Source organism: Giraffa tippelskirchi, chromosome 4 (assembly GCF_054371585.1).
Source record: "Giraffa tippelskirchi isolate mGirTip1 chromosome 4, T2T-mGirTip1v1.2.pri, whole genome shotgun sequence".
Classification (NCBI taxonomy): domain Eukaryota; kingdom Metazoa; phylum Chordata; class Mammalia; order Artiodactyla; family Giraffidae; genus Giraffa; species Giraffa tippelskirchi.
This window is the reverse complement of record NC_137278.1, coordinates 13851898-13877633: the sequence shown is the minus strand read 5'-3', so window position 1 is coordinate 13877633 and position 25736 is coordinate 13851898. Positions and strand designations below refer to the sequence as shown.

The following is a 25736-nucleotide window of genomic DNA, read 5'->3' as shown; positions in this document are numbered from 1 at the left end:
TTGTCCTGCCCTCCGGAGTGGAACAAGGCTGGGTCTGGGTCTAGCTCCTCCCCAGCCTTCCATGACCTTGGGGTGAACCTGGAGACGCTCTCCCCACCCACAAATAGAGCCTTGCAGGGCTTAGACTGAGGGGGTCTCGAGATCCCTTCACAGGTAGGAAAGCTGTGGCCAGGAGTGAGGAGGGGGCTACCCGGGGCATCAAGGAGTCAGAGGCATGGCCCCCCTCTCTCTCTGTACTTCTCTGCTGGGGGCATGGGCAGGAGTTGGAATCAGGGAGGGCTTCACTGAAGTGGCAGGAGCTGAGGGTTAAAAGAGGATGAGTTCATCAGATGGCAAAAGAGGGGAGAAGAGCAAGAAGGCAGCGGGCACCCTTGAGTGAGCTCAGGGCGAGAACTTTCGTGTCCTCCTGGGACCTGAGGCTGCCCTGGGAGGCAGGAAAGGGCTCAGAGGTTTAGGGGAGTGGGGAGTCGTTCGGAGGAGCAGAAGCAGCCGGTGAGGAGAGGAGGAGACAGACAGGTGAGCTGGGTGGGAGCCGGGCTCCCGCTGTGTGTGTGTGGGGTGGATTAGGCAGAGGATGGGTGTAAGTTGAGCACTCCCTCTGTGCCAGGTGCTTTGTCTCGGGGCTCACAGGGACCTGAGAGATGGGGAAACCAGGTGCCGAGATGTTTGGTGAACTTGACCCAGCTCTCATGGGCTGGTAAGGGGCACAGCCAGATGGGGGACCCCAGGAGCTGTGACTCTCCAGGCTCCAATGAATACCACCCTTTGGGGATGAGGCAGCATTACCTCTGGGGGTAGGGCCCGTGAGTCTGTATTCTTTAAACCACACTCCTAGCTGGTGTTGGGGCCACAAAGAGAGTGGCCTTAAAAAGCATTGCACAGAGACTCTGGCCACTGTAGGTGCTGTGTGACTGTTAGTTCCTGGCACACATGTCCAGGTGCGCTCGCACAGACGTGGGTTGCTCGCCATACCTGGCAGCTCTCTCTTTAAGCTCAGCTGTAGGGAAATGGGTAGCACACCAGGCATCCTACAGCTGGGCAGCCCTGACTCTGGTCTCCGCTGCTGGGCAGTCAAAACATGGGTCTCTCATCCCACCTCGGGGAGCCCAGGCCCCCCACAGTGGCTCTCGTAGCATCCCAATCCTTACTTCCAGGCAATTTTTCATGGTGTCACAGTTGTCTGCAAGCCCCACTGAAAGGTAGACCCTTTGTTCTGGGCCTGGGTACCTTGCAAGCATGGGTACATGGGCTTCCCCGGTGGCTCAGTGGTGAAGAATCTGCCTACAGTGCAGGAGATGCAGGAGACGTGGGTTCGGTCCTTGGGTAGGGAAGACCCCTGCCCCTGGAGAAGGAAATGGCTGCCCACTCTAGCATTCTTGCCTCGGAAATCCCATGGACAGAGGAGCCTGGCGGGCTCTAGTCCATGGGGTTGCAAAGAGTCAGACACGACTGAGTGACTGAGCACAGCAGCACCTTGCGAGCAGCCTTGGACAGCACAGGGGCCACTAAACACTTAGACCACGAACGGGACATTGAGCACCTACTGCGTGCTGGGCACTATGCCAGGTGCTAGAATAATTAAGTTCGCCATGGCACTCTCTGACTCACAAGCTCCCCCAGGTCCCATTAGGAGAGCGATCGTTTTGGACCAGGTGTTTATCTCCCCATTTTCCAAATGAGGAAACTGAAGCTCAGAGAGAGGAAGTAGGTAGTCTGAGGTCACAGCATCACCCACTGAGGGCCAGAGCTGGGCCGAGCCCCTTCTCCTGGTGGGTGCCCCTCCCCACGCTGGGAGTACACTCTGGGGGCTGTCAGCTGCTGCCCTCCCATCAGCCTTTACTGAGCATGGCACTGTGGACCAGAGAGGGTGCTCCCAAGCTGGCAGGGAAGCCAGGCCCACAGGGACGTGGTTTCCCAGGAAGCAGGGCCCCGGGGCGGGGGTGGGGGTGCAACCAACGCCTGTCTGTCACTGCTCCCCTCTCGCCTGACACTGCTGAGGACCTGGGTGTTGGGGACAGTGACTGTGTCCGGGTAAAGTCAGAGGCAGGAGAACAAAGAGAACCCTTGCTGCCAATGTGACTCTGACCTTGAAAACCCAGAAAAAGGGAAGAGCTGGCTACGGGCTTCAAAGGGGGGCAGGCCTCCTGCAGGCGGGAACGGAGGAAGCCTTGGCTTTGTTAGTTCTTGCCGCCGAATCTCTCCTTCTCAGTTTAATGAAAGTCCTGGGGATCGGTGTCTGTGGGCCGGCTTGGAATCCCGCCACTTTGACTGAAGGCAGGAGATGCCAGCAGCTCGACTCTCACCTCGGCTGGGCTCCAGAAGACACGGCTTCGGAAGCAAAGATCAGACACAGACGTGACCATCCCATCACAGCCCTAGTATCCCTCCGCAGGTGTGCCCAGCTGTGTGAGAGGGACCCAGGACGGAGCAACATCGTCCCGTCCCAGCTTGGGGTCCTGCAGGGAGGCAGGCAGCAGTCAGGGGTCTGAGCCCAGCGAGGCTCAGGCAGTGTGTCTCTTTATAATTCCACACATGATAAGTGAGTCCCTACCATGTACCAGGTCCCTGGGCATTGTGGTGGGCCCTGCGCCGTCCTGCTGGCCGCCACACAGGACCCCCTGGCTGAGGCAGGCGCAGGTGTGGTGGACACTGGCAGTCTGGAGGGTGGGTGTCCTGCTAAGGGGTGGCAGCCCCGGCCCCATGGCACTGGGCCTTTGGACTCACAAGTCAGAAATCTCTAGTGGGCTTGGGTGACATTTTGAAATTTCACATCTTTCAATGTTGGTAATGGATTCAAAACTCAAAAATGTCAAACACCGTGTGGGCTAAACAAATCATGAGTGTGGACCAAATACAGCCCGTATTCTTTAGTTAGAGAGCTTTATCCTACAGGTTGGATAAAACCCAGATGGGCAGTGGGGAAGTGGGCCTGGCGTCCGGGTGGGGGAGCCCCCTGAGCAGGGGTGTGGCTGCGGGAAACCTGCAGGACTGTTTTTTTTTAGGACCGTTGGGACTGAAGCAGGGGGGACTGGAGCGGCAGACAAATGGGGCCATGCCTGTTTGTGGAAGCAGGGCGTGCCTCGCTGAGGGACTGGTCCCAGTCCTGTGCGGCTGGCCTGACCCAGGCTGCCCTGAGCCTGCTCAGCTGTGTCCCCGGTGGGGCCGGGTGCTCCTGCCTGCACTGTCACAGTGAATGAGAGGCTTTGGGCAGAGAAGAGTGCAGGCAGGAAAGGCCGTAAGTCTTTTAGAGAAAGCCCCAGATGCAGGGTGTCTCAGAGGTGTAACTGCACGGCTCTGGGGGCTGTCCCTCTGCCTGTGTGCCTGTGACGCTGTCCACTCCCCAGTCCTTTGCACTTGCTCTCCTGCCAGCTCTGCAGCTCCTCGGGGCTCCGTAAACATCTAGAAGGGGGCTCACCCCGCCCCCTCACCCCCCACAGGGATCCTGCATTCTTCTGAGGGTTTGAACTGTTCTGGCCAAAGCCTGTCTGGGTTTCTTCCTGTTCAGACCTAACTTTTGTTTCTCCACCCTGTCTGCCACTCCCTTCGTATCCTTTTTTTTTTTTTTTTAAAGACATTTTATTTATTTTTAAAAGATTTATTTATTTATTGGCCGTGCTGGGTCTCCGTTGCTGTGCAGGCTACTCTGATTGTGGTGTGCAGGCTCCTCTGATTGTGGTGCGCAGGCTCCTCATTGTGGTGGCTCCTCCTGTTTCAGAGCACTGGCTCTCGGGCTTGCGGGCTTCAGTAGATGCGGCCCATGGGCTCAGTAGTTGCGGCTCCCGGGCCCTAGAGCACAGGCTCAGTAGTTGCGGCTCAGGGGCTTAGTTGCTCTGCGGCACGTGAGATATTCCCGGCCCAGAGATCGAACCTGTGTCTCCAGCATCGGCAGGCAGACTCTTCACCACTGAGCCACCCAGGAGACCCCGTATCCACGTGTGAGGTTTTTTTTTTTTTCCTAACTTCTCCCCAGCGGTTTGTCCAGCAGACTCTCACGGGCATCCGCCGTGCGCAGGACCCTGGGCCAGAGACACAAGGGTCAGAGAAGCCCGATGTGGCCAGGGGTGGAGGGAGGAGCCGGAGAGGGACAGCACAGGGTCCACCCCCAGGGCCTGTGCCAAGGACAGTCAGGCAGCAGATTGGGACCAGGGGAGGTGACTCTCTGGGGAGGTGGCTCCGTGATCCCCACGTGGGTGTGTCTGAAGGTGGGGGGGAGGAGAGGGATGTTCTTGGCCGGTTTCCAGCCCCACCTCCTCCCACTCTTGGTCTCCCACTTGGGCGCTCAGGGTGGCAGCTGTCCTGGGCGAGGCCCCGGGCAGGAGAAGCGAAATGTGAGGCCGGCACTCGGCCTTCCGGAGGAACAGGTGCCAGCGCCTGCCAAATTCCTCACCAGTTCTTCTCATTCACTTCCTTTTCCTTGACTTGACAGTCTTCTTTTTAACATATAGTTGAGAACACAGGCACAGAGGACCGAATTCCAGCCATAGGAGGAGTGTGCAGCAAGCAATGCAGTTTCTCCTTCCACACCACTGCCACCCCGGACCCCGACCCACCACTGACTGTTGCTCCGGGGCTTTGTCTGTGGCTTATAAAAGAGTCCTCTCTGCTGGTGTGCTTGAAAGTGTGCCGTCCGGCTTAATCTTACCTCCTCGGCCAGTAGAGGGGAGAGGAGGAAAGCTGGCTGCTCCCTGGGTTCCCGCAGACCCCAGGCCTCCCCCGCTCAAGCCCTTTCTCCCGGCCCCAAGCTCTGGGGGCAGGCTGCTAACCCGACAGTTCCACGGGTTGTTGGGGAGGGGAGTGAAGTGAAGTGAAAGTCGCTAAGAGTCATGTCTGACTCTTTGCAATCCATGGGATTCTCCAGGCCAGAATACTGGAGTGGGTGGCCTTTCCCTTCTCCAGGGGATCTTCCCAACCCAAGGATCGAACCCAGGTCTCCTGCATTGCAGGCGGATTCTTTCCCAGGGGAGAGGGGTGGTCATTTCCTAGTAGCTTTGCTCAAGCTCAGACGTGGTGGGTGAGAGAAGGAAGGAAGCAGCCTAGCTGGCTTCTTGTGCAGACCGGACTCCCCCACAAGGGGCCTTTGGGATGGAGTTTTCTGTTTTTGCTCACCCATGCCCAGCCCTGGGAATGGGGACAGGAGTCAGCTGCTGCTCCGGTCTGGGCGGGGAGGGGTGTGCGCACGTGTCGTCTTAGGTGGGGCGGGCTGCACTGCAGAGGCCCGGGAGCCCAGCCCCCCAGGAGGGCTTTCCTGGGCTTGGAAGGCTCCTCTAAGATTCAGGATGCTTTCCTCAGCCCTCGTCCCTCATATGCCAGAGCCTGAAATACCTCTCTGTCAGCAAAGTGAGAACGTGGGCAGGAAAGAACTCGGAAACCTGTGATGCGCAAACACGGGCGCTGTTGCTTGTTTGGAGTCCAGTGTTTTCCCCAGCAAACCTGTGTGCCTTGGGCCCTGGGTGGGACAGGGGAGGGCTGCACTGGCCTCGCCTGGCCCTGCTCAAGGAGCCTGGGCACCTGTGAGGGTGGTGAGGAGCTCGGCCCCCCTCCGCCAGGGCTCTGCTGGGCAGCCCTTCAGCTTTGGGACCAGCAGCGCCCTGGCCACCGCGAGGGGTAACCAAGATGTTGATGGTGACGAGGAGAGAGATGGGAGGAACGAATACTGAGGGTTCGCTTTGTGCCAGGCACGTGCTGAGTGCCTTACAGACAGCCACCACTGCCGCCACGTCCAGGCCGCCGTCACCAGGACCCACCGGGACCCTGTGGCCGTGCCATAGGCTGGTCTGCACCTGCGGCTTCACTCCCCTTCAGTCTGCCCTCCGCCCCCACCGTCCCTAAACAGCACAGCATCGGGGGGTCTCGCCCTCCTCCTGGCCCTGTGTGGGCAGCTCACGCCTGCCCAGCTCATCCCCACCCCGCACCCTGCAGTGCCCCAGCCCTGGATCTTTGCCCTTGCTCCCTCTTCCTGGGTCACTCTTTGCCCAGATGTCTGTGACCCGCTGCCACTTCGTCCAGCCACGCTGTCAAGCCCAGCCTCCTCCCCTCTGGCCTGGACCCTCCTGTGAGTTCCCTGTTAGCACTCGAGCTCCCTGTTAGCACTCGAGCTCCCCTGATACTGTCGCCAGCATGTTTGTACGCTTCTCCCATGCTGGGCTAAGGCCCCAGGGGATGGGGGGCGGGGGGTGATGTTGTGTTCCCTAATGTGTCTCCAGCCTCTATGACACAAGGCTGGCGGATGAACAGATCAACACAGTTCCATTGCATCTTTCTCCATGATGTAGGTGCATTGCTGTCTGCCTTTTACAGATGAGGACAGTAAGCTCAGAGAGGTGGACTGACTGGCTCATGGTCACACAGCTGCAGCAAGACAGAGCCAGGCTTGGAGGCTGGTGTCTGTAAGCTCAGAGCCGTGTCTTAGGCAGTAGACGCTCCCACCTCCTTGGAATCTAGGCAGGCCTGCCCTGCAGGGGAGGACAGAATTGTGAGCAGACCGAAACTAGGTGAAGGGAAGACCCCCGGAAGAGATGAGGGGCGGGGCCGAGGAGGGAGTGAGAGAAGAAACTGGAGGGGCCTGAGGGGGCCCAGGGGCAGGTCGGGGACTCAGTGCTGCTCAAGACAGGGTGCCTCTTCCAGGGGGTCCCTGAGGAGGGTCCCCTCTCCGGCATCAGTGCTCCTCAGACCGTCGTGTGGCCCAAGTCCAGGTTCCCGGCACTGGCTCTGTTTCCTGGCATGATCTCAGGGGAAGCTCAGGCGTGGCCCGGCTTCCCAGGGCGGAGAAACACATGGTGAGAATGCGCACGCGTGTGTGTGCGTGTGTGTCCAGCCTTGCTGTTTGCGTTGTCGTCACGTCTTCTTAATCAGCTATTTCTGGGAGCAGTGACTTCATCTCCTGTGATCCTCGACACAGCCATTGTCGGGCGTCCATGGACAGATCAGGCCTGGCACCATCCGCCGTCCCCTAATGAGCCAGGTTGGGAGGTCCTGACCCAACCTGATCCCAGGGCTGGGGGGTGTCAGGTCTGCCTCCGAGAAACTCCCCTTTCAGTGATCTCCCTTAGATCTGGGCCCACCGGCAATGCCAGTGCGGCCAGGGCACACCATGTGCTGGGGGCTGGGGGGGCAGGGGGGCGGTCACACCCAGTCTCTGCCCCTCGTCTCCTGGATGGAGGAGGCAGATGGGTCAACAGACCCTACATAAAGGGGCTGAAGGGGGCCAGGAGGGAGTGGGGGCTCCGCTGAGGCTCAGGGACAGCTCCTTGGAATTGGTGATTGGGCCTCAGGGTGAAGGTCAAGGCTGGTGGGAGGGTTCCCTGGGGAGAGGAGGGAAATCCCATCTGTTGCTGCGCACCGCACCGTGGCCTGGGGAGTGGCAGGGGATAGAGGGGAAAATGCTGGGAAGTCAGGACTCGATCCTGAAGGCGACTTGGGGTGGGAAGGATTGTAAGAGGAGCTGGGGGGGCCTGGACAGACTGGTGATTTGTCAGGGCCCCCCTCTGCCCATGTGAGGGTGGGAGTAGGAGGGGTCTGGGAGGAGGAGGAATGAGCTGACCATCGAGAGCCCAGCCCTCTTTTCCCTTCCTCTTGGTGGGTGAGAGTGTCCTCCCACAACCCTCCCCCTGCACCTCCAGGCGCTCCAGTCCCTACTCCGAAGGCTGCTGGACTAGGGATACGAGGTGATAGGAGGCAGTGGGAGTAGGGATTTATGGTGGTCTCTGGAAAATGTTTTGTCTGGGTTTGGGCAGCTCCAGAAAGGCCCTGGGGCCCCCCGCCCTGAACATACATGCTATTCCAGGCTTATTTGTAGCCTTGTCTGGAGGTGGGGGTGGGTTGAATGACTCCTGGCAGGATATCACCCCTGTGAGGGGTAATACATGGTGTCAGACTCTTGGCCAGGGCATGGAGGTGGGGGTCCCCCACCAACTACCCATCCAGGGGTTCCCTGGGCCCTACCATGGAACAGGCCCCTGAGTGAGACTGCCTGCCTAAACCCGGTTGCAGAGCCTTGAGCTCGCTACTTAACTGGCCCGAACTTCACTTTCCATCTCTGTTAATGGGACACTTGTTCTACCTACTTCCCAGGATATTTGTGAGGATTATTTGTTTTTCAAGGGGGAAGGGCTGAATGGTGCGGAGTTGGGAGGGGTGATGGGAAAGTCAGCAGGTGGGGGGGAGGGGAGCGCCTGGTTGGAGGAGCAAAAAAGTGTGGGTCCTAGTCTTCACCGCTCCCAGACCTCAGGCAACTCTCTCGTCTCGCCCAGCCTCAATTTCTGGGATCAGGGAAGGAGTGAGAAGAGGCCTGATGGTGGTCTCAGCCCGCAGGAGCAGGTGAGGGACTGAAACATCTGTTAAGACTTCTATTTTCAATTCTTCCAATATTGAGAGTCAGCTAACCGCCTGCCTCTTGAGTGGATATACAGTAGGGAGATGCTTTGAAAAGGGCTCGTCCCAAGCTGAGGTTCCCCATGTTCTCCCGCAGGGGGTGGTCCCCTTTCACACTCGCCCTAAGTCCCACCCATCTTCCTTCACAGGCCTTCACTATCCCAGCTGTTCAGCATTGTCTTTTTTGGTAAGAAAAACAGTTCAGCTCAACAAACATTTCCTGAGCATCTTTTGTCTTCTTGGGTCCTTATTGGGCCCAGGGGATACAGGGATGCTGAATATACTGACCCAGGTATTAACGAGGAGGACAACTGTTGAACCGTCTTGTGTTTAAAGGTCTAAATGTGCAAGCAGCCAACTGGCGGTGAGAGGCTCTGGGTTCTAGGCTCTTCTTTCTGCCTATGGTACTGTGGGCGAATTACAGGACCTCTGAACCTCAGTTTCTTCGACTCAGAACCTGGGTCAGCCTCTGATCATCTCCCCTAGTACGAAGGCTCTGTGATCACTGTTGGATTGTAAACTTACTCTGTCCACTCCAGGGAGGTGCTATGTGCAGTTACAGGGCAGAGCTAAAGAGCAAACTCCAGAGGTGGTAGGCTGACCAGACCCACAGTTGGATCCACTTCTGCAACTTAATGTAACATCGGGCAGATTACTTCCTAAATCTCTTTGGTACTGGGTTTTCTCAGATGTAAAGTGGGTATGATGATAAGCCTGGTATACTATGGCCTGACCCTTGGAGAACTCACCAGTCACGTTAACCGTGCTGTGAACCTCTTCTGAAAACAGTGCATGCTTAATGCCAAACACAGCCCCAAACCCCCTCTCCCCTTCCCAGCTCTGCACGTCAGAGGGGAACCAGTTAGTAGAGGTCTTCAGCCTGCCCTGCTGTGAGAAGAGGGCTGGAGAGACAGGAACTGGGAGCCCCAGGCCTGCAGTTGACTCAGGAGCCTAAGGACAGGCCCCTACAAACAACTCCAGGTGGGACACAGGCCCCCACAAAGAGCACCCCCCCCCAGTGACTGGCAGGGGCCAAATGGTTTTAAACCTCCTTGATTTGGATATATACTAGTTTGGCATTCTGTCTTGCTTTATGAAAAACTGTTTGCTAATGAAATTAATAGTGTAAACAAGATTTGAGGAGGGCAGGCGGCCAGGGGAGGGGTTATTTAGCACACACTTCAAAGGACACCCTGCTCCAGCATCTCCGCTGCACCATTTGCATACGTAATGATGGTGCTAATTATAGGTGGCCTCATCTGTTAACAACCGAGTCTGCCAGGCTGCGCTACATTATTGTAATCACCCAGTCAGAATTCTCTGGCATGCTTTTCACTGAAGATAACAAGAACAATAATAATAATGCCTATCATGTTTTCCTCCCTTGCTGCGTGCCAGGCATCCTACCAGGCCCTTGACAGTTGTCATCTCATGTAATCGTCGCCACAGCTCTGTGTCCCAGAGATTCTTATCTCCTGTGTGCAAAGGATGAGCCTAGGTACAGAGAGGTTAGGTAACTTCCCTGGGCACACACAGCCTGGAAGTGGAGGGGAGGACCCAGGTCTCGCCGACTGTCGCGCTCCTTCCGCTCCGCAGCACTGCTGCTCTGGGAAGACCCGTCACGGGCTCACTCTACCTGGTTCTTCTTTGGTCCTCTCAGAAGCCCCCCCTTTCTGCGGAAGAGGGACCTGAGACCCTAACCAGTTGCTGAGGGCAGTGCAGGAAGCAAGCCCATGACCTCTTAACTTCTAGGGTAAAACCAGCCGCATATCTCCATCCACCTGTGTGTGTATGGCTGCGGGGGGAGCGGGGGTTGAGGGAGAAGGCGGCCCCTCCGGCTTCCCAAGGTCTTAGAGGCCTTTATTATTATTTTTTTTAATTTAACTGGAGTATAGTTACTTGACAATATGGTGTTAATTTCTGCTGTACAGCAAAGTGAATCCGCTATACGTACACATATATGCCCTCTTGTTTGGATTTCCTTCCCATTTAGGTCACCAAAGAGCACTGAGTTGAGTTCCCTATGCTATACAGTAGGTTCTCATCAGTTGTTTTCTACGTGGTAGTGTATATATGACACCCCCGGTCTCCCGGCTCACCCCACGCCCCCTCTCCCCCTTGGTGTCCATACATTTGTGCTCTACGTCTGCGTCTCTGTTTCTGCAAATAGTTTCCCCTGAGGTCTGGAGAGACTGGTGTCCCTTGCCTCTCCCACTCAAGCAGGACTGGGCTTGGCCTCACTGCCAAGGACAATTATGAGGCCATGAACAGGTGGGAGGACACCCGCACGTCCTGAATGGCTTTTCATGCATTGTCACTAAGTTGGAAGTTGCACACGGGTGGATATTTAAGCACTCCTAAAACATTCACCTTCAACACTCACCAGAAAAATCTGGATTTCCAGCTTTTCTTGAAAAAAAAACCCCCCAAAACATGCAGTAACATTGGGCCTATATTCCTGCAGGGCAGAGAACTGGCCTCCACGGTTCATGCCAGACTCCTTTACTCCTTGGAGAGCCTTCAAGTTTGCTCAGCCTGCACCAGCTCTTCCCAGTGATCCTAAGAAGAGTATATTGGGGGATAGTGTTCCCATTCTGCAGATGACGAGCTTGGGACCCAAGTGGGCCACCCCACAAGGCTGTTGTCAGTTTGGCCTTAAACCTCCATCTGCACTGTCCACCTTGTGTGGTTTTCACTCCACCTCACTGCCTCTCAGCCATGTCCAACCTCACTGTCCGCCAAGGCAAGAAAGAAACCTTTCACAGGGCTAATGACTCGAAAATAACCAACAGTGAGCCCAGGGGACCGTTCCCATCTCCCCCCCGTCTCCTTTTCCACCCTTCCCGAGGCCGGAGGGGACATGGGAAACCTATTCATTTAAACTCAATTATTTTCTCGAAGACAGAACGGAACTGAATTGGGTCAACGGCTATATTTGCTGTGCTCAGCTCTTTCCTGTATGACAGCATCACCCACCGGCTGCGTTGCTGGGCTCTGTGCTGCCAGCCTCACCAATTAGAACTCCCTACCGGTGGCCATTCCTTGGCAGACTTGACCCTGCAGGAGGTCGTTCACCCAGCAGGCTGCAGGAACAGGGTCTGGTGGCTGCCACCTTCCAGTCTGGGGCCAGCCAGCTCCAGTCTGCAGAGGGAGGTGTTTCTGACCATGGAGTGTCTTACAGATGAGCAAACAAAGACCCAGAGAAATTAAGCGCTTGCTGGAAAGGCCAGCCCAGAGCCAGACACTACAGGGACCTTTTCCTAGCCATGGTACTTGACTGCTCTGCGCTTCTGTCTCCTCGTCTTGTAAATGAGGCATAAGAACTCGACACACCTCCCGGAGCTAGGCAGTCACGATGTAGACGTGACACAGTGTGCCAGGGGCCTGCCCCCGGTCAGCCCATCTGTCCACACTCATGTCCTCTCACGATGTGCCAGGCGTAGAGTGTGGTGGGAGACCCAGATCTTAGGAGGAGGGTGCCCTAGGATATGCCTCCTCTCCGTGAAGCCTTCCCCAATTGCTCACACCCAAGCTGGGACTATTCCTGCCATCAGTAAGGTCCTCCATTGGGCCACACCCTGCTCTGGACACTTTCACAGTTTCCTCTGGGCCCGTGGCCTGTTAAGTATGTTTTTGTTTGGCACCAGTGTCTGTGTGCAGCCCTCCCCCACTGGACTGCCAGCTTCTCGAGGGCAGATGGTGTGTCTCATTGACCTGCCTGTGTCCTGGGGCCCCTCCCTTTCTAGCTGTGTGGCCTTGAACTGGATGTTTAACCTCAGCGGGCCCGTCTGTAAAATGGGAACAGCCGTGCCTCCCTCTTGACACACATCACAGAGAGGAGGCCAGTAGCGTCAGACACAGAAGTGCTGCAGCAGCTTCTCAGAAAACATGTGGAAGAAATCAAATCAGACACTCGCTCTCCACCCCTAGAACTGGGAATCTCCGAGAGCGGGCCTCTGGGCGATCCCGGGAGGGGCTGTCAGTGCCGTCTGGCTGCACAACTTGCAACTGCTCACATGGAGAAGCGAGGACAGGGCCGTGGCCTGTGGGCCTCCCCTTCCTTCCTCTGTCATCTCAGCTGTGGACAGAGGGCTGGGTCCTTGCAGGGGCCTGACCACTCCAGCCTTGCAGGTCTCCCCAGGTCCCCGTGGTGGGGCTGGGGTGAGTTAGGACCCCCAGGTCACAGAGCCTGGCAACGTACATCTCCTTCTGGTAGCATTAGGACCTGGAGGTGGAGTGGGGCCTCCTCCCGGCATCCCCGTCGCTGGTTCCATGGGTCAGGGAGGGGTGCAGGGACAGTTCAGGGAGGTTTGAATTCCCTGAATTCGGGGTGGTGGTGAAATGAGGGGACATGTGTGACCTTGGCCTGATGTAGACGTGGTGTGGTGGTGGCTGTGAAGGCAGGGCCCCGCTCTGATGAGGGCGTGGGGCCTGGGCAGTGGGTGACCCCGTCTGGGACCCAGAAGCTGGGCTCTCAGTGGGAACACAGTGAGCAGCACTGGCATCTCACGGGGACAGGAGCTTAGGAGTGAGGGGGAATTGACCACAAACTGACCCTGCCGCCAGGCAGGCAGTCACAGCCTCAGAAACTGGACCCAACCCCTCTCCCTGGCTTGCTGACAGCGCTCAGGCCCTGGAACACTGTGCGGGCGTAGCCCAGGACTTGGCACCGTGACAGCCAAGGAAGAGAAGTGCTGAACATGTCTCACCGCTGGTTCGAGTCCGTTTACTCCTGTGTTTTTGCACGAAGGCATCACAGGGGTAGGAATTTACTCCCTCTAAATGCTTGGATGGAAACATTACCGTGTTTTGAGTGAACATGTGTCAACATCACTGTGGGGGGGAAAGGTTCCAGGATTCTCTGCCAGCTGAAGTCATTACCACCAGACACTGGTTGGGGGCCTGGCAGATGGGGTGGAGGCAGCCAGGCTGGTGTGGGGGAGGGGGCAGGAGTCCTCATGGGAGCGGGGGAGGGGGTCTGAGCAGGTGGAGCGGGGGAGGGAGCTGGGAGGCTGCAGGCTGACAGTATACATTAACCCCTCTCCCCCAGGTCACACGACAGTGGGCTTGGGGAACTTGAGGGATGGGAACAGAGATCAAAGGGTCTGGAAGGGTGAGCGCTGGCAGCTCAGGCCAGGCAGACAGGCTGGGGCCAGATTGTTGAGGAGCCTGTAATCGCAGCTGTGACCAGTAACTAGCTGTGTGACCTTGAGCAGCTTTTCCAGCCTCTCTGTGCTTCAGCTTCATCTTAGTAAAACATCTGTGTGGCTCCCCACAGCTTATGGCTCTTTGGAAGAGTAAGAAGATAATGTATGTAAAATACCTAGCACTGGGCCTGGCACATAGCAGGTGCTAGGACACATTTATTGTTTGTTGGTGATGATAAAACCACACTAGTATAGATGTGCTCACATAAATTAACAGCTGGGACACACTGAGACTGCTACTCAGAACTGGCCCTCAGTCTGATACCAAGTTTGTTTTTTCACCATCCACTCAGTGCAGCAGTGGTCTCTTCAGAAGCCCTTGTCCATGAAGAGCCAGGGCCCAGGGCAGACTCTCCTCTGCAGGCCATCCCTCGCTGGTCCGGTCTGCTTTTGTCCTGCAGACTCGGGGTTGGAGGGGACCGGGGGAAAGCAGTGGGTTACAACAGCACCCTTCTCTGGAGGACTTCTGGGCAGGCCACCGAGGGCTTCTGTCCTCTACACGGCCTCTAGAAAGGAGAGGTTCCATGGTCACAAGAGAGGTCCTCCCAGGGTCTGAGCCTCACTCTCCCCAAGGGGCTGTATAAGCAGTGCCTGGAAGTGTTCCTTGACAGTCTTGGGGCTAGCTCCCCTGCACCCCAGAAAATGGGAAGCTCCTTGAGAAAGGCGGGTTCCAGAGCCCCCCAGAGAGCCTGGCCTAGTTGGTGAGACACCTTCAGGTCTGAAAGATAATGTGACATCTGGGCTCTGAGCGTTTGGGAGAAGACATCCATCACACATTTATGGAGTCCTAGGACTTGAAGAACCAGAGATGAAAAGACCCCAGAGAGGGTCTGTCAGGACAGACAGCAGGACCCAGGAGAAAGGGAGGAGGACTGGGGATTCGGAAAGAGGGGGAACAGTTCCTGGGCCTGGGCACACTGGGAAGGTGGAGGGGCAGTGAAGCTGGGCCTTGAAAGGTGCATGGGAATTGGAAATTGGGGCGGGGGGGCGGAGATCAGGGGGAGCGGTGGCATGGCCGTGAGAAAGGGGAGGGGTGCACAGTGCACGGAGAGAGAAGAGGAGGAAGACCTGTGGCTGGAGTAGGTGGGAGTGCGGGTGAGGAGTGTGCAGTGGGTGGGTGGGGCCTAATAATTCAGGAGGCCTGGCCACTGGGGGTACTGAAACCAGGAGTAGCTGGATCAGGGCAGTCTCTGAAATTCCAAGGATGTTCCCTGTGTTCTCACTCCATTTTACATATTATTCAAGATGGCTGCGAAGGGAGCTTGCAAGAGGTTATGCAGTCCCCTGAGCTGAGGCTAGGATTTAGAGGAAGCACCTTATTGAAGGTCAAGTAACTGGCAAATACATATTCTGACCCCCAGAGAGAAGCTTATTTCTCTTTTACTTGTGACCTCCTCCCATGACAGCTATCATGTAGAGGGAGAGCCCTGTCACAGGGGCCTGTTTTATTATAAAAAGATATTAGAACTGTGTGGATCCACCAATGGGGATGGCGTCCTGCCTGGGGAAAATCTGAGAAGGCTTCCAGGAGGAGGTGGGTATTAGAGAGGGAGTCCCTCTCCTTTCAGCAAATAGGTACAAATAAATGACTCTGTGGGGTGAGGCACATCTACTTTCCGATTGTGGCTCACCCAACTTATGCAAGTGATTGAGCTTCTCTGGACTTGATTTCTTCATTTGTAAAGTGGTTACAGTGTCTGCCTTACCTGATTAATGCTATTATTGATCTCAAGTGAGAGGCCTGCTTGGGGCCTGCACTCTGGAAGAGTGCTCAGAGATAGGCTCCGCTCTCTCCATCTCTGGTGCCTTTGATGCTCTAGGAGGGAAAGGCCCTCTGCCCTAGGGCCTCCCTTGTTAAGTACAGCCTCACCTCTCCCTTGTTTTGAAATTTTATTCAGTTCAGTAGCTCAGTCACGTCCAACTCTTTGCAACCCCATGGACCGCAGCACGCTGGGCTTCCCTGTCCTTCACTATCTCCCAGAGTTTGCTCAAACTCAAGTCCATTGAGTCAGTGATGCCATCCAACCATCTTATCCTCTGTCGCTGTCTTCTCCTCCTGCCTCAGTCTCCCCCAGCATCAGGGTCTTTCCAGTGAGTCGGCTCTTCTCATCAGGTGGCCAAAGTATTGGAGCTTCAGCTTCAGTCCTTCGAATGAATATTCAGGGTTGATTTCCTTTAGGATTAACTGGTTTGATCTCCTTGCTGTCCATAGACCCAGATGAAGCTGGGAGGGGAAGCCTCACCTCAGAAGGAAGAGACCCACCATAAGGGCACTGGCTAGGAGTTCTCTGGGCTTTGAGGGTGTGAGCAGATGGAGCGGGCAGGTCTTGTTGGATTACCTGTGCTCAGGATCACCTGTGCTCAGAACAGAGCTGAGCCCAAGCAAGGACACCCCGGGGGATGGAGGGAGTTACTTCCCACGATGGGTGTTGCTGTGGAGCTACAGGTAGACCTCTTGACGAGTCCTACAGGTGTCCTACCTGCACACAATAGGTGCCTGACAGTCTGGCACTTAATAGGAGTTCAGTTGTTGCTGAGGGTCTGGTGCAGGCTGAAACCACCATGGACTGAACTGGAGCTTGCAAGCCTCTGGAGTCGAGGCTGTGGAGTAGGCAGGACCCCAAGTATTCTCCCACCCAACTGTTTATCCGTATTTACCTGGAGGGGGTGGATTACATAATCCCATTGCCCCAGAGAGTTATGCAGCAGCCACTCTAGCTTGATTAGCCCCTCTGGATGGTGGCTGTAAGGGAAGTAGGTGTGATTCCCTGTGTGTGGTGGAGGCTCAATACCTGGAAAACATTGCTGTGGCTTTGCAGTAGGATGGAAAAGGGGGTGACCCCAGGCAAAAAGTTCGGGCTTGGCTGTGTGTGCCTTTCCCAGGGGGATTTTCAGTTCAGTGAGGGTGGTATCTGTGTGACTCAAGGGTGAATCCTAGGCCAGTGGGTGGGGCACCACTTGGGCTCCTAGGTCCATCTTGTGGCACTCACAGACCTGGGCAGCTCACCACCTGTTCTTCCACCAGGCACTAAACCTCCTGCAGGCCCAGCCCAGGACAGAGGAGAACAATTGCCCTTAGAGGGAGCTTGAACCCAGTTCTTCCCAGCGAGGGGAACTGTCTAGCTGTCTAGTTCCAAGTTGGGGCACGGAGTTGGGTGTCCTGTTTGACTGGGTGACCGCGGTAGGCAACCCCCTTGGCTTTGCACCGTCTTTGTTTGCATTTTTTAAACGTCTGAATGCAAGTGCGGGGTTAGGGAGGGTATTGGCCCTGGAGAGAAAGTGAGTGGAGGGCCTCCGGGCTGCTGTTGCTGCTCTGAGCCCGACGAATTCCGGCCGGGCCTCGTCCCCGCCCGAGTCCGGAGCGCAGCGGCGGGTTGGGGTGGAAGCGGTTGCAGCTGGGGCAGTTGGCGGCAGCTGGCCACGGAATGTCCGATGCGGCCGGGCCTGGGAAGGCAGGGCTGGAGGCTCGGGGCGGGCGGGCTGGGGGCGGGGCCGGCCGCTTCCGGCCTGGAGCGCGAGGGGCGTGGTGCTGGGCGGGCGGGGGTCGCAGCCTGGACCCTCTGGGAGCTTGGGTTGGGGAGAGGTGGTTTGGGCGCACGCCAGTCTTTGGTCAGTCCCCCCGTCGCCACGGCCACTCTCACACAGCTTTGGCCGGCTTGTCTGAGACCAGCCAGAAGGACGCTAGTATTCGTTCAGGACACCTGTTAGTGCTTGCTTTGTGCAAGGCATGGCCGGAGGTGTGTCGGACCTACCAGGTGAACAGGTCCGGATGTTCTCCCTGGGGAAGGAGGAGGGGGCCCAAGCAAGATCGGTTCAGATCTGTGTCATCCGGAAGCTGAGTGATAACCTGGGGGTGGAAGTTGCTCCTTTAGTTAGAACAGCCTCGGGTAAGGCGCGCAATGTTTGATCTGTGAGCCTGGCCTTGAGCCAGGGCCTCGCGGAGGGAACGGACGGCAGTGCAAAGGCCCGGAGGCGGGACTGGGGCAGGGTGTGGCACCTTGGGGGTGGAGCCGGAGACTCCTCCGAGCCTCTTCCAGTCTCCGCAGGACCCGGAGCTCGGTCCCGGGATCTGCACCCTGCCCAGGTTCCTTGGGAGCTCGACATGCTCCTGGCTGGAAGTGCGTATCTTTCCGGACTTCTTGGACCTGGAGGTTGTGCCATGTGGTTACCTGTATGGAAGGCTGTAATTTTCCACGTGTTCCCTGGAGGACCCGGAAATCTCTAGATGTCACCGCTGTGTTTTTCTTAAGTCATTTTTGAAGTTTCAGCTTGGAAAAGAAGAGTCAGCGTGTGCTTTGCGGGAAGGGAAAGCCCACCTGGTCAACTCCTGTTAGATGCTGGCGTGGGCTGAGAGGTCCCCAGGTCTGGTCAGGAGAGGCACCTCGGTGCATGCCGGCCACAAGAATGAGCCTCTGTGGCTTCGGACTCCTCGGTGACAGCCTCGGCAAGATCATGGGCCGGGCTTCTCTGTGGAGACCCCGCCATCCTCGAAAGCCAGATGTGGCTCCCGAGCTCCTGGTACCGAGACCCTGTTCAACCCAGAGGCCTATCCCACTGCCAAGGTCTGTGGATGGCTCTGCCGAGGGAAGTGGGTGCAGGAAACTTCCTGTCCTGTTGGTGGGCCGGCTGGATGGCTGTGGGTGGGGGCTGGAGGGTGTGAGGGCTGTTTGTCCAAGGAGGTCCAGCCCTAGGACCTCACCCACCCTCCAACCAGGGCCTGGTTGATGCCCCACAGTCCTTTCTGCACAGCCTGGTTTCCATGATGACCCAGGTAGAATGAATGGGAGACTCCCTTGGGCTTGGAAGGAAGAGCGAAGGTGGGGAGTGGCTCCTGCCTCCTGGGAACCAGGCCGTGTCCTTCTGGGAGCTTTAAGTGGTAGGGGGGAGAGGGTGGTGAGATGCCCACTGACCAAGGAGGTGGAAGCAGACAGGCAAAGCTGTGGGGAAAGAGCTCTAGGTGCAGGGAATCTGTGGGGTTGGAAGATGGGCTGTGAGGAGGGGGGTTTGACCCCCAAGTTTCAGAGCCAGCGACAGCCCTCAGGCTTCTCTTTTCCTAGCCTGGGGCTCCCAGCCACTGCCTCTTGGAGACAGATTTAATAATCGTACGCTGTCTCTGTGGCGGTTAGTATTGCAGGAGAGAAGCTTTACTCCTAAAACTTTTATTGATCCAGACACTAATAAAAAGTAAAGAGTTTTTTGGAGCAAGGTTTTTTTCCCTTTTTTCTACCAGTGCAAAGAACATCAGAGCCCTAAAACACGGGTGCGTTTTCCTCCTCTTCCCTACATTTGGTGGTGGGTAGGGTTGGCCTCTTTCAAATTTCACCTCTCCAGGAGTCTTCCCTGATTGTGTAGGTCTGCTTTGCTGTTTAGTCACTCAGTCGTGTCCCACTCTTTGTGACCCCTTGGCCTGTAGCCTGCTGGGCTCCTCTGTCCATAGGATTTTCCCAGGCAAGAATACTGGAGTGGGTTGCCATTTCCTTCACCAGGGGATCTTCCCCACCCAGGGATTGAACCCTTGCAAGCGGATTCTTTACCCCTGAGCCACTGGGAAAGCCCACAGTCATCGCTTTTCTCAAGCAGTTAACAGGTTACCACTGTGCATCTCGTCTGTCCTGTCCCCCGGGAGGGCTGGGGCGTTACCGAAAGTGTTTGTGTGCACCTGAGACCCCTCGGGCAGTGAGCAGCACTTGCTTCAAGGTAGCAGAGGCGCGGCTCTTGATTTGTTGAGCCTTTCTGGGTTTGGTGTTCTTTGTTTCTTTGTTTTTTACATGTTCGTTTCATACATCCTTACTGAGTTCTTACACCTTGCTGGACCCTTCCTTAGGATTCAGAAATACAGCAGAGCTTCCCTTCTGGTAGGAGAGACAGATCATCCTAAATGAATGGAGAAACAAATAAGTAATTCCAGACTGGGTGATGTAAGTCAGGGTTTTTGTCTGCTTTGTTCAGCACCTGGATACCCAGTGCCTAAAATAGTGCCTGGCACATTGTTGTTGTTCGTTTGCACTTAATAAATAGTTGCTGGCTGAACGAGCAAGATGGTAATGAAGGAAACAGCCAAGTGTTTCTGTGGGGAGGAACGGGGGTGGGGCAGGACCTGTTGTAGCCAGGACGGTCCAGGGAAGGAGTGAGTTCCACCGGCCTCCTAAAGCCTGCCTTTAGGAGAAGGGGGTGGAACTGGAGCTCCCGCCTAGGCGTTAGAGAGGACAAAGTCCCTGAGGCGGGAAAGCCTCTGCTTCTAGAGGCGGATGGGGGTTGCCAGATGAGGTCAGAGGAAAGGCAGGTCACTCTCGGCCAACTTCTGGAGTTGAGTCAGTTCAGTCAGTTAGTTCAGTTGCTCAGTTGTGTCCCACTCTGCGACCCCATGGACTGCAGCACGCCAGGCCTCCCTGTCCATCGCCAGCTCCCAGAGTTTACTCAAACTCATGTCCATGGAGTCGTTTGGAGTTATTCAAATTGCTGTTGGGAGTAATTGGGCGGCGGTTTTTAGCCCAAAAGTTAAATAATAGGATTTGCGTTTCTAAAGGGTTTCCCCCTGACTCCCGGGTAGGGGGGTGGGGCAGACTGGTAAAGAGGCTTGGACAGGTGTGAGAGATTTTAGGAGTGGTAGTGACAGGATTTTGGCTTCCCTAGTGGCTTCCCTGGTGGCTCAGACAGTAAAGCGTCTGCCTACAATGCGGGAGACTCGGGTTCAATCCCTGGGTTGGGAAGATCTCCTGGAGAAGGAAATGGCAACCCACTCCAGTATTCTTGCCTGGAAAATCCCATGGATGGAGGAATCTGGTAGGCTATAGTCCATGGGATCACAGAGTCGGACACGACTGAGCGACTTCACTTCCCTTCAGTGGCTTCTTGTGCTCCAAAATCACTACAGATGGTGACTGCAGCCATGAAATTAAAAGACCTTGCTCCTTGGAAGAAAAGCTATGACCAACCTAGACAGCATATTAAAAAGCAGAGATATTACTTTGCCAACAAAGGTCCATCTAGTCAAAGCGATGGTTTTTCCAGTCGTCATGTATAGATGTGAGAGTTGGACCATAAAGAAAGCTGAGCGCCAAAGAGTTGATGCTTTTGAACCGTGGTATTGGAGAATACTCTTGAGAGTCCCTTGGACCACAAGAAGATCCAGCCAGTCACTCCTAAAGGAAATCAATCCTGAATATTCATTGGAAGGACTCATGATGAAACTGAAACTCCAATACTTTGGCCACCTGATATGAAGAACTGACTCTTTAGAAAAGACCCTGAAGCTGGGAAAGATTGAAGGCAGGAGGAAAGGGGGCCACAGAGGACGAGATGGTTGGGTGGCCTCACCAACTCAATGGACATGAGTTTGACCAAGCTCTAGGAGATGGTAACGGACAGGGACACCAGGTGTGCTGCAGACCATGGGATCGCAAAGAGTTGGACACGACTGAGTGACTGAACTGAATTGAGTGGCTCAGTGGTAAAGAAATCGCCTGCCGATGCAGGAGACTCGGGTTCAATCCGCAGATCGGGAATGTACCCTGGAGAAGGAAATGGCAACTCACTCCAGTATTCTTGCCCGGAGGATTCCATGGACAGAGAAGGGTCTCAAAGAGTCGGACACAACTGAGCAACTAAACACCAGAGAACAGCAGTGGTAGGATGTGCTGATGGATTGGGTTCTGAAGGCCAGGGAAAGGGAGGGTGGCTGGCTTCTGAAACTCCTGGGTTAAGCCCTGAGACAAAGCTCCACTTCGGTTATTTCAGATTCGAAGTTCTGTGAGGTGTGCAAGAGATGTCAGGCCAGCATTTAGATATATGAGTCTGGAGCGCAGGGGAAAGGAAGGCTGGGATAGAAGCTTTGGAGTCTTGAGCACTGCAGGTGTTTAAAGCTGAGGAGTAGATGAGCTCCACAAAGGAGAGTGTTTCACCGAGGGAAGAGTGCTCCCACGTCAGAGTCTGAGAAACTCCAACACCAGGAGGAAAGGTGTGTGGAGAGGGGAGGGTGGTGGCCTGGGTTTCAGGGACGGGGCTAGCTGCCCTGTGGAGGGAGGAGGGTACTGGACCCGTGGTTGGCTCTGGTCACCTGTGGGGACCTTCAGGAGAAGGGGGTCAGGCCATGTGTGTGTTGAATAGAAAGGTTGTGAGTTGAGAAGGAGGCAGCAGGGCCTGAGGAGGTCAAGGCGAGTGGGCCAGTCCAGGAAGCCGAGGAGGGTGAGTAAAGGGCTCCCACGTCCTCCGTCTGGGTCTCGGTTTACCAGCCGTGGGCCTCCCCCAGGATCCTCCTCAATGGAAAGGCAGCTCAGCGGCAGCACATCCCCTGGGAGACTCCTAAGGAGGCGAGGGTCCACCCCTTACTAGCGAGTGAGGAGACGGAGGTCCAGAGCTGGCTGGGTGGCTCTAGCCTGGAGAGGTGATGCCTTTTGCTGCCTCCTGACATGTCACGTGGCCTGGAGCCCTTGCACCCTCTCCCTCTCAACAGATCCCAGTTAGCCTGCGGGTGGGGTAGGGCGGGGCAGAGGCAAGGCCTGTTTTTAGGTCGCAAAGAATTCGAACTACAGCCCAGCCTTTCATGACCTGGGTGCTTCTAGATGAGGGTGGGCAGGTGGGATGTGTTACAGGGTGGTCTTGCTTGGGAGTCACTGAGGGTCCCAGGTGGACCCTCTTTTTACAGAAATCAACTGAGTCCCAGAGAAAGATGTGACTCTTGCCCAGAGTCACTACTCAGAAAGTGACCATTTTGTGTCTCCCAGCATATCCTGGGGCAGTGTCCTTCAGCCTAGCTAAACTGGCTGGCCTTTATCAAGTGCTCCCTGGAAGTCAGCTTTGTTCTGTAGCTCATTAAGTCCTCACGGCAAGCCCTGGGGGCTGAACGCTGTTGTTATTGCAGAGAGGGGGAAGCAGGCCCAGAGAGGTGACCTGGCTTGTCCAAGAACACAAGATTGCAAGTGGCAGATTTGAATAGTCTGACTTCATGTTCCTAACCACTAGGCTACACAGCTTCAGACTTACTTGACTGCCAGGCTCCATAGAGACAGACCGAGGGTGGTAAATCCTTGAATGACCTGGCCCCTGCAGAGTTAGGCCTGAGGACTGTGCCTGGCCTTGGCCTTTGTGATAGGATAGCTGTCCAGCACCTCTGGGCTGCCCATCCACTCCTGGTGTCCAGAAGTGGCCCACTTTTCTTGGAGGACTTGCTAGACCAGGTACAGAGGCCCAGGCAATCAAGTCTCTCCTTTCCTCTGCTCTGTGTGGGGTGTGCGTGCTCAGTCATGTTCAACTCCTTGCAACCCCATGGGCTGTAGCCCAGCAGGCTTCTCTGTCCATGGGACTTCCCAGGCAAGAATACTGGAGCAGGTTGCCATTTTTCTTCTCCATTCTTCTCCTCTGCCCTCTCCTATTTTAGCAGCTCACAGGCCATGCCCACTCTTGGAGCCGAGGGGGCCCCAGAGAGCCCCCACCCCTGCAGTCCCACCTCTCCTGTTCCTGTGGACCTTGGTCAGCTTGCCTGAGCCCTGAGCTTGGAAGGATGGCTCCCTTACATACCCCCTCCTCTGACTGTAGAGCCGGTTTGGGAAGGAGTGAGGGCCTGGCTGTCAGGGCCTGTGTGCAGGGCTCCAGACCTTCCTCTTCTCTCCTCCCTCTCCCTGCCTTTCCTGTGCTCGTAGTCTCTAGTCGTCTCATCTGTGAGAAGGGGGAAAGAACAGAACCAAGCTCATAGGGTTTTGAGGCCTAGACTGAAGGCCCAGTGTTGGGGCACCTGCGATGAAAGATGCTAGTGGAGGTGGAACAGGTGGGGCCTCCAGAGGGCAGGTGGGAGAAGACTCCTGGCCCTGGCTGACCTCACATGGCTGAGCCCTGGCTGCAGACTGTGCCATCCTGGGCGAGTTGGGAACCCCTGCCTACCAAGACTTCCTTCTCTGAAAGATGCATCCAGGTGCTACCTGCCTGGCATAGTTGTGAGGAGTGTTGTGCTGGCCTGTTGTGAGGGTTGAAAAATTTGTCTTTCCCACTCTTATTCTTGAGATGTCACCATCCCAAAGAAAAAGAAGGGCAAGAAGGCAAAGTGGTTTTCTGAGGAGGCTTTGCACGTAGCTGAAGAAGGAAGAGAAGAAACAAGAGAGAAAGGGAAAGATAGACCCAACTGAGTTCAGAGTCTAGAGAATCGCAAGGAGAGATAAGAAAGCCTTCTTCAATGAGCAATGTAAAAAAGTAGAGGAAAATCATAGAATGGGAAAGACTAGAGATCTCATCAAGAAAACTGGAGATATCAAAGAAAAACTCCACATAAGGACAGGCGCACGAAAGGACAGAAATGGTAAGGACCTAACAGAGGCCGAAGAGATTAACATGTGGCAAGAATACACAGAAGAACTATATAAAAAAGTTGACCCATAAAACCATGATGGTGTGTTCTCACCTAGAGCCAGACATCCTGGAGTGCAAAGTCAAGTGGTCCTTCGGAAGCATCACTACGAACAGCTAGAGGAAGTGATGGAATGCCAGCTGAAATATTTCAGATCCTAAAAGATGCTGCTGCTGAAGTGCTGTACTCAGTATGTCAGCAAATTTGGAAGACTCAGCAGTGACCAGAAATGGCACCCAACTCCAGTATTCTCGCCTGGAGAATCCTGTGGGTGGAGGAGCCTGGTGGGCTGCTGTCCATGGGGTCGCACAGTCGGACACGACTGAAGCGACTTAGCATGCATGCATGCATGCATTGGAGAAGGAAATGGCAACCCACTCCAGTATTCTTGCCTGGAGAATCCCAGGGACGGAGGAGCCTGGTGGGCTGCTGTCTATGGGGTCACACAGAGTCGGACACAACTGAAGCGACTTAGCAGCAGCAGTGACCAGAGGACTGGAAAAGGTCACTTTTCATTCCAGTCCCAAAGAAGGGGCAGTGCAAAAGAATGTTCAACCTATTGTACAGCTGTGCTCATTTTGCATGCTAGTAAGGCTATACTCAAAATCCTTCAAGCTAGTGTTCAGCAGTACATGAACCGAGAACCTCCAGATGTACAAAATGGGTTCAGAAAAGGCAGAAGAATCAGAGATCAAATTGCCAATATTCATTGGATCATAGAGAAAGTGAGGGAATTCCAGAGAAACATCTACTTCTGCTTCATTGACTATGCTAAAGCCTTCGAATGTGTGGATCAGAACAAACTGTGGAAAATTCTTAAAGAGAAGGGAATACCAGACCGCCTTACCTGTCTCTTGAGAAGCCTGTCTGTGGGTCAAGAAGCAACAGTTAGAACTGGACATGGAACAACAGACTGGTTCCAAATTGGGAAAGGAGTAGGTCAAGGCTATATATTGTAACCTTGTTTATATAACTTATATGCAGAGTACATCATGCAGAATGCTGGACTGGATGAGTCACAAGCTGGAATCAAGATTGCCAGGAGAAATATTAACAACCTTAGATATACAGATGATAGATACCACACTCATGGCAGAAAATGAAGGGGCACTAAAGAGCCTCTTGACAAGGGTGAAAGAGAAGGGTGAAACAGCTGGTTTAAAACTCAACATTTAAAAAAATAAGATGATGACATCCAGTTCCATCACTTCACAGCAAATAGAAGGGGAAAAGTAGAAGCATTGACAGGTTTTATTTTCTTGGTATCCAAAAATCACTGTGGATGGTGATTGCAGCCATGAGATTAAAAGATGCTTGCTCCTTGGAAGGAGAGCTATGACAAACCTAGACAGCGTATTAAAAGGCGGAGACATCACTTTGCTGACAGGACTGTCTAGTCAAAGCTATAGTTTTTCCAGTAGTCATGTACAGGTGTGAAAATAGGACCATAAAGAAGGCTGAACACTAAAGAATTAATGCTTTTGAACTGTGGTGCTGGAGAAGATTCTTGAGAGTCCCTTGGATAGCAGGGAGCTCAAACCAGTCAATCCTAAAGGAAATCAACCCTCAATATTCATTGGAAGTACTGATGCTGAAGCTCCAATACTTTGGCCACCTGATGCGAAGAGCCTGCTCATTGGAAAGGACTCTGATGCTGGGAAAGGTTGAAGGCAAAAGAAGAGGGCGGCAGAGGATGAGATGGATAGATAGCATCACCGACTCAATGAACGTGAATTTGAGCAAACTCTGGCAGATAGTGAGAGACAGGGAAGGAAGCCTGGCCTGCTGCAGTGCATGGGGTCGCAAAGAATCAGACACAACTT

General features: G+C 55.0%; 1 protein-coding gene across 24 annotated transcripts in view; it reads left to right on the top strand.

Moving 5' to 3' along the window:
• Positions 1-25736, top strand: part of DAB2IP (DAB2 interacting protein) — a 208807-nt gene that overhangs the window by 142189 nt on the left and 40882 nt on the right. For 3 of the 24 annotated variants that reach the window (XM_081588789.1, XM_081588787.1, XM_081588785.1), the window contains exon 1: positions 17582-18139. The exons of 20 other annotated variants lie outside the window; for them this stretch is intronic. In XM_081588789.1, the coding sequence (XP_081444915.1) occupies positions 17967-18139 (173 nt within the window). In that variant the 5' untranslated portion in view covers positions 17582-17966. Of the gene's footprint in view, positions 1-17271; positions 17333-17581; positions 18140-25736 lie in introns of those variants that run through there. One more of the 24 variants, XM_081588793.1, reaches the window with a different exon arrangement.